At 36.9% G+C, this 8,352-nt stretch overlaps 1 protein-coding gene across 2 annotated transcripts; it reads left to right on the forward strand.

The window, feature by feature from the left end:
• Positions 1-136: 136 nt before the first annotated feature.
• On the forward strand, positions 137-5,410 carry LOC105339317 (uncharacterized). Of its 2 annotated transcripts, XM_066068818.1 has the most exons (5): positions 137-273; positions 2,370-2,914; positions 4,261-4,342; positions 4,829-4,883; positions 4,921-5,410. In XM_066068818.1, exons 1-4 carry the CDS (start codon positions 234-236, stop codon positions 4,873-4,875), a joined length of 714 nt encoding a protein of 237 aa, XP_065924890.1. In that variant the 5' UTR covers positions 137-233; the 3' UTR covers positions 4,876-4,883; positions 4,921-5,410. The 2 variants fall into 2 exon arrangements, with proteins under 2 accessions (XP_065924890.1, XP_065924888.1); XM_066068816.1 differs by having other exon boundaries at positions 4,829-5,410.
• The last annotated feature ends 2,942 nt before the right edge of the window (positions 5,411-8,352 follow it).

The following is an 8,352-nucleotide window of genomic DNA, read 5'->3' on the forward strand; positions in this document are numbered from 1 at the left end:
AGCCAGCTGACAATGGACGTCAGCGGAATTTTAATGTCAGAATTCTCTTTGTCGATAAATGTAACTTATCTGGAAGAAGAGTTGTTGTAATTCCTCTCCCTGTATATAAATCACTGGTATAAATAGTTCAAGACTTCAATATTTCAACACGAACACAAACATCGTCGTATTATGAATCAACTGCCCACCGCGTTGTGTATAGCGTATAACAGTGACGTCAAGAGGTGTGGCTTATGAGGTCAAAGTTCATTCTCCGTTCAAGCGGCGTTAGAGGTAGTTTTTTTTTAAATTTCATTCATTTATTATAAGATTTACATTACGACAGTTTATTTTCCAATCATTTACAAAGTATGCATATGGTTTACATGATGCAGGTTAAAACAGTGACACCTTTCTCCAAATTATCTTCTGTGATTGCATAAATACAAGTTGACGTCTGCGCGGCTTTTGGGGACAATGCATATGCTCTTTATATATGCACATGCATATATAAATAATTTATTATACTCGCTCAATGTTTTACTTGCCACCCCTTCCCTTTTCAATTATACGTTAATATTCAGACATCCTTTAATAATACAAAATGTAGCTTTAACCCCCCCCCCCCCTTTCCCCCTTAAAAAGGGGGGGGGGGGGGTATTTTTTTTTCACCTGTCGGGCAACGAGCAAGTCATTGAACAAAATCAAAATTCAATATGTTCGATCAATATATTAAAAATCACCGTCTGGGTTTAAAACCTTGGTACCTCATAAGGAGTGGATGACCCCTATTTATTCTGAGGTCACAAGGTCAAGGTCTATGTAGGTTTGTCATCGATTGGTTGATCAAGTGCTTTCCGATAGACTCGAATTGGCAGGATGAACATTAACACCAAATAAGATTTAATGGTACCATTTATGGAGATGTTAACCACTGCTATTATTTTAGTCGCAAGGCCAATGGTAATATTACAGTTCATCAACTGCATGTTGTCCACTTATACTTTGAGAATCATCACGCATCTCGGGCTACAGGAATTCCAGACGTAGCTAACAGAGTAATTCATATGAGTTTCCAGATAAATAGGTTTAGGGTGAAAATGCCCCGAAATAGAGAGATAGTTTCCGATTATCTCGAAAACCATGACACCAAGCTTTTTTTTCGATGACACTCCTTATAAATGAGGAGCAGAGAACCCCCTTTGATTTGAAGGTTATAAGGTGTAAGGTCAAGGGTAACAGAAAGATGTTTTCTGTTTATCTTGAAAACCTTTTCCCAAATAAACACCAAGCCTTATACTAGTATATGATTCCCTTTGGGCTCTCGTTTGAAAGTAGAGAACTCTTTTGATTCTAAGGTTAAAAGTTGTAGGGTCAAGGGCCAAACTACTAGCTGGAGTCTGAACATGGGTAGATATTTCCCCATTAATCAATATCTTGAGAATCCCTTGCTTTGCGGTGCACTCAGAACTTACCTTGCGAAAAAAAGCCGACATTTCCAATGTCGCCACATATATGGTTTTGGGCATACATGTTTCTAAAACATGTCTTGTTTAGTTTTGTGATGGAGGTAGCGAGGATATAGGCCTCACAGGTGTAGTGGACTGGGGCAGAGAGATGATGCCATATACACTGTCAAATCCCCAAACCAGGATATTCACGTGCATTTACCGCTAAATGATTTTCGGCACGTACACAGCTTTTATAACTTATAAAATAATCTAATTTAAGACTATAAACAGCGATTCTTTTAAAATAGCCAAGACGACGTCTCTTGCAATAAGACTTTTGCTGATATTTTACAGAATAGCGAATAATTCAATATCAGAACAGCTTTAATTTATTTTTGATGTATAGTGGATGTGATAAATCGTCTGTATGTTTATGTAATCCATCGCCGTTTGCAATAAGTGTGCTTTAATTGAAACTAGAAATGTATCACCATCATCGCAGAATGATCGATACTTGCAAACAAAATACTTCGTTCATAAAATTTATAAATGTTACGCAAAATGCAAATTAATTATGGTGCGCCTGTACTTGAATGGAAACATAAATAACATTTTATGGAAACAAGTACATGTATTCAAATATATTATTAATATAAGAATTTTCATATCAAAGAAATATCAAATTGGAAGCTTTAAATAGATTTAACACGATTAGAAAACGTTTTGTAAGTTTGAATGTCACCAGATTAAGAAAAAAATATGACAATTCCTTGACCTACATTAAATAAATGGGGGATGAATGGTACATCGCAATAGAAAATAAGTTGTTTATTGTTTTGCATTAATTCAATAAACGCACAACTGTCATTGCTTTTACTTCACGTTAAATGAAACCAGACGAATTTGGTTCCTTCACACGCTATTGTGTTTTATTTCTAGGTCACAGAAAGAAAATGCGCGGCAGCCAGAAGTTCGTGCCCCCGACACGCACAAACACGCGGACAGTTCAACCAGACGCCGGTTCCTCGGGGACGCCTAAATGTCGGCGTCTGTACTCAGACCCGGCGGACGCCATCTTCAGTAGTACACCTGAACTCCTCAAGACCCCAAAACCGCCCACCCCAAGGAACAACCACCAGACCCAGGAAACGGGACTACCCATGGGCAAACCGTTTGTGAGAAGACTACAACGAAATCAGAAAGCGAAGCAGACGACAGAAAGAGCGGTGACGTCACCGAGTTCAAACCTGACTCAAATGTCACCTTCATTGTTGGCCCCAAAATCTTTGAAAAGCATAGAACGGCAAACAGCTAATGTTGACCACGAATCAAACCAGCTGATGACGTCCGAAGCGATCTCTGCCGTACAGAATCACCTGGTCCAGGTACCGGACACCGCACCCTACGACTGTGCCAGCATATTCAACTTCACACCGAGTCCTCCCCCAAAACGCAGGGCTACCAGCGCCTCAGAGAAGAGGAAGGTAGGACTTTAGTAATGGTCAGTCTTTTTCAGGATTTCTATATAGTATCGTCACAAGCAGAGACGAGGGATCTAAGTGTACGATGTAGGATTAACGCGACTATCTAGAAGTGTACGGTGTACGGCTGTTGTTGGGTTGTCCTCATGTATATCACATTCAAGAAAAGGACGGTTAGGATTTGATTGTCCTGTGTTATTGCCATCTTTGAGTAGTATAGTGTGAGGCAGAACCTTTTTGGAATGTCCCCCCCCCCCCCCCCCTTACCAAAAAAAGAAGACAATAAGGCTAGGTTTTGTCGTCACCTTCGAAAATCAATGGGGGGGGGGTCTCGGATAGGCAATTTCTATATAAGGTTTAGCGCAAACTCCGAGAAGACGAAGACAGGGCTTCGGTAAGATTGTGCTATCCATATCATTGCACTATCGAGAAGTGAAAGGTAGGAATTGTATAAGGTAATTGCACCTTCAAGATGAAGAAGGTAAATCTTTGTTGAATTGTCTCTTCTCTCAAAAACTGAAAAGGTTACATTTGCAGTGTTGGACTTTTTGTTGTTGTTATAGAAGAATATTTGTAAAGTAAGGATCACTGGATTACTGGATCCTTCACCAAATACAGAAGGATTTTTCAAGGTTTTAACACACTGGCACTGACTTTCTCGAAGAAAATGAAATGTACGATGCGACTTTTTATCAATGTTTTGCATCTTGCTTTTTATTATCAGATTATATATATACATGTATATAGATTTTGGTACCAATCCATGAAAATTCTAAAAGCTATTATATTAACAGTAAGGTAGTTTTAAAAACTAAAACTCCCGTTTGTACCTGTAGATTGAGGTATACATTTGTACCTGTAGATTTGTCTGGACTACACGTTTGTACCTGTAGATTTGTCTGGACCATACGTTTGTACCTGTAGATTTGTCTGGACTATACGTTTGTACCTGTAGATTTGTCTGGACTACACGTTTGTACCTGTAGATTTGTCTGGACCATACGTTTGTACCTGTAGATTTGTCTGGACCATACGTTTGTACCTGTAGATTTGTCTGGACCATACGTTTGTACCCGTAGATTTGTCTGGACTGTACATTTGTACCTGTAGATTTGTCTGGACTAGATACGTTTGTACCTGTAGATTTGTCTGGACTATATATTTGTACCTGTAGATTTGTCTGGACTAGATATGTTTGTACCCGTAGATTTGTCTGGACTATACGTTTGTACCGGTAGATTTGTCTGGACTATACGTTTGTACCTGTAGATTTGTCTGGACTATACGTTTGTACCCGTAGATTTGTCTGGACTATACGTTTGTACCGGTAGATTTGTCTGTACCTGTAGATTTGTCTGGACGTCCTGCTGACGGTCTACAAGATGAAGAACCAGCTACAGGTCCTGAGGGAGCGGCGTCACCGTCTGGCCCGTAAGTACACAGTGCCTCAATAAGTATTTCGTGTCTTCTCTAAATCACTACTACTGATCACCATTTCTGACCATGTCATTATCACATCAAGTTCTAGTAATTGGTGACTTTTCCCCGATTGTGAAATCATTGCGTAGGAAAAACTTAGGATTTTAACGTTATTAAATGTGTCACATTTTTCATATTTATAATATATATAAGTGTTTTTGTTTAGTATAAAATGTCAATTTTAGCTTAAATGCTATACAATGTATTATCAAAAACAACACTGTTTATGGTAAACGACCCCTGTTTTCTGTAGTTGTTCCTACATTTTAACCCCTTATGGCGATGACCTTGCATTATCCTTGTTACATCTTTTCACATCCCTGTTGATAGCATTTTTTTTGGGGGGGGGGGTTAATGAGACACGGACGATTATGTCGTCGTGTCTTAATCGATGTCGCTACTCATTCGTTTTAACTCCCCTGTCTCTCCTTTTTTCAGTAAAATGCCAGAAGCGCGCAGACTTGGGGGTCCGCGGGGAAGAGTAAAGAACGAAAGGGGCGACGACTCCTACAAGGCGGCGAGGCTTGGACAGGGGCGACAACTCCTACAAGGCGGCGAGGCTTGGACAGACCGCTGTGTTCGTTATGTTGATGTTTAAACAGCTCTCTAAATATGGCCAATGATTTGTTGAGAGGAAACTTGTACTCATTCATGCCCTACAACCAGGAAATAAAATTAACGAGAAATGGAGACACAATTTCCTAGAAACGCTTCGGTCGATGGGGAAAATCCTGGATGAACCGAATGTAGGAATACAAACTCTTAGACTGATGGAATCAATTAAACGTAACAAGATACGGAGAGGAGAATGTATACTGATTGCATCATGTCTAAAAGAACTACATTCTCTAATTGTAAAATATGTTCTAATATTAATGAAAAGTTACAGTTTATTTGAAGTATGACAAAAGATTATTAGTGTGTGGGTATACTGCGATTTGCGAAAGATACGGAGAAGAAAAAAATTAATAGGATTAGATTTAATGGGACAGCAGTCTGAGAGTAAAATTTCTAAAGATTTGAGGCATTATTTTCCTCTTATAATAAAACATATGAAAAACGAAACACTCGATGTATACATCAGTTTGTTCCCTAAATGATAAACGAAGCAACATGCACTAAGCTTGAATGAACTTTGTCTTTCCAACTCTTTTGACCTTCTCGCTAATAAGACGTCACTTATGATGATGATGATGATGATGATGATGTTGATAATGATGATGGCAATACACAACATTTTTATGGAATTTTGATGATATCAGATGAAGGTTGGTTTAACGCCCTTGACTTTATACTGAATTTGTCATGGTAATTTTGTACTGGATTTGTCTTGGTGATATTTTGTGACCAGTTTTATACTCATCTTTACAACTTCATGGGTCTTGAGTCCATTCGTGTCCGCCCCACGTTTTATAGTAGGATGTTTTTGATATGTTGTGTATCCTCCGGTGTGGTGGAAGGGTCGAGGGGATAAATGTATACATGTATATATACTAGTATATATATATATATATATATATATATATATATATATATATATATATATATATATATATATATATATATATATATATATATATATATATATATATATATATATATATATATATATATATATATATATATATATATGTTGTGTATCCTCCGGTGTGGTGGAAGGGTCGAGGGGATAAATGTATACATGTATATATACTAGTATATATATATATATATATATATATATATATGTATATATAAAATATATATATATATATATATTATATATATATATATATATATATATATATATATATATATATATATATATATATATATATATATATATATATATATATATGAGTATTTATGCCAGACATGCTGTATAATGTCAGCTCTCTGAGCTTGGGAGAGAAATCGGGGCGAAATAGAGGCACCTGTATATTCAAACTAGACACATGTAACATATGTATACATAACGTTCTGTTATATCATTACTAGAATGTAGATATTAGGTACTTTCCTTTCTTCTGCTAGAAGCGGCATAAATAATTTAAAAAAAAATGAAAAGAAAATTGAAAGAATTATGATTGTGTGTGGTTGCTCTTTTATCTTGGATACAGCGGTGTTTGTAATAGTATTTACTCATTAAACATCAATAAAATAAATAATTCATCGATAGTCAACACTTCCAGGAAGACTTGTCAGTGTAATTACCAATAGCTTTGTATGACGCGTGGTTGTCCTGACACTCGATACGGAGGATATTTCCAAAGTTGGAGTACATGTACTTATCCACTCCAGTGATGTTGGGTTGTCCGAGAGTTTCTATAAACCCACACACAGGAATACACAAAACAAACCAGAGTGCAAGCTTTTGATATATAAATTATGTAATAAATCGCGAGATCACTAATTTTTATTGATAGACTCAACATAAAACGGGATATATTTTATTTGTTCATTACAGTTTGCTTCCTTATTGACTGACAGAGCGAGTTACTGAGTTCAGACGGACAAATTAATAAAGACGTACGCAACACAATGTGCGGCGCAGCAAGAAAAAAAAACCCGCGAGGTTACACAGTAAAACATTGACAATTAACATTGTCAACCTTTAATCCCTGGTTACATGAATCCTGTATCACGTCACGTCATACACGAGTCTATCTCCGTGATCCATTGACCAGGCTGTACCGGAAGTGTGCGGACGTCATCCAGAACAGTCCACCAAAGACCACTGGAATATTCCCGGATCCGGATTCCCCCAACGACCTGTCGCATTTATTTATAATCTAGAAGGTTTCAGAAAAATGTCATCAACACATTTTTTTCTGCGTAGTCCATCTGTCCAAATAGGGCCAGATGTGAATAAATTAACAATTTAACGTATAACTTTAAAATTTTCTCATCAAACAAGAATGATAAATCCGCGACTTGTGTCATGTTGTAAATTTTGCATTAACTGGGTGGGTGTAAATACACAATTTACAACATGATAAAAAATTGTATTTAATACAACAACCCAGTAAATTCAAAATTTACATCATTTGTATATAAAACAGGAACTTTCATTTTATTAAATAAAATGACTAACGAACTTCTATACCCTCAAACCATCTTGTATCTATATTGAATATATGTGAACAAGTCTGAAACTAATCGTCATTATTTCACCTGTCACAGGCTTTGTTGTTGTATGATCACACAGAACATGTTGTATGATGAAGTTTGCCACCAACCACAGCTGTCTGTATTGATACATGTACAATGTATCTAGAAGGTTTTAGAAAAGTCTTATAAAAACAATTTTTGCGCCGTAGTCCTACTGTTCATAACCAACAATATTGTACGGAGTAGTGACTACAAATATGGTCAGATGGTTTGAATGATACATATAACTTATGCATTAGGATTAAGCTGAAATAATAAACCCGCGAATCTGTACAAAACAGAAATTTTCATTTCGTAAATGTGTATCATCTCAAACCTCCTTGTTTCTATATTGACATGTGAACAGTTCTGTTGTATGATAATGTTTGCCCCCCCCCCCCCAACAGCTTTCTGTAGCAAGCACTGGTACTACACAATGAATACACTACGCCCTTATTGATCCTAGTGTTCTTAAGACAAACCATGGATGGGTTATCATTGCTTTGAATGGTTTCAATTTTTTTGTCATCAAACAGTATTCACAATATATCTAGTCAATTCTGCCATATTACACGTGTTGTCAGACTCTGTTGCAACATATCCTGTTGCAACATACTCTTGAAATTTGTTCCAGTCGCTTGCTAATATTTTGAAATATGTTGCTTTGCAGTGATATCTCGACACTTGTTGCTGTGGCCTACTGATATCTTGATACTTGTTGCTTTGGCCTGCTGATATCTTGACACTTGCTGCATTACCCTCCTCATATCATGACACATGTTGCTATGGCATGCTGATATCTTGATACTTGTTGCTTTGACCTAGTGATATCT

Source organism: Magallana gigas, chromosome 8 (genome assembly GCF_963853765.1).
Source record: "Magallana gigas chromosome 8, xbMagGiga1.1, whole genome shotgun sequence".
Lineage (NCBI taxonomy): Eukaryota > Metazoa > Mollusca > Bivalvia > Ostreida > Ostreidae > Magallana > Magallana gigas.

Excerpts from the sequence above, each read along its gene's own strand:
- LOC105339317 (XM_066068816.1), top strand. The coding sequence starts at position 234 with ATGAGGTCAAAGTTCATTCTCCGTTCAAGCGGCGTTAGAG. Across the intron at positions 2,915-4,260 it reads GCGCCTCAGAGAAGAGGAAG|ATTTGTCTGGACGTCCTGCT; the intron begins GTAGGACTTTAG and ends CTGTACCTGTAG. Across the intron at positions 4,343-4,828 it reads GCGGCGTCACCGTCTGGCCC|TAAAATGCCAGAAGCGCGCA; the intron begins GTAAGTACACAG and ends TCCTTTTTTCAG.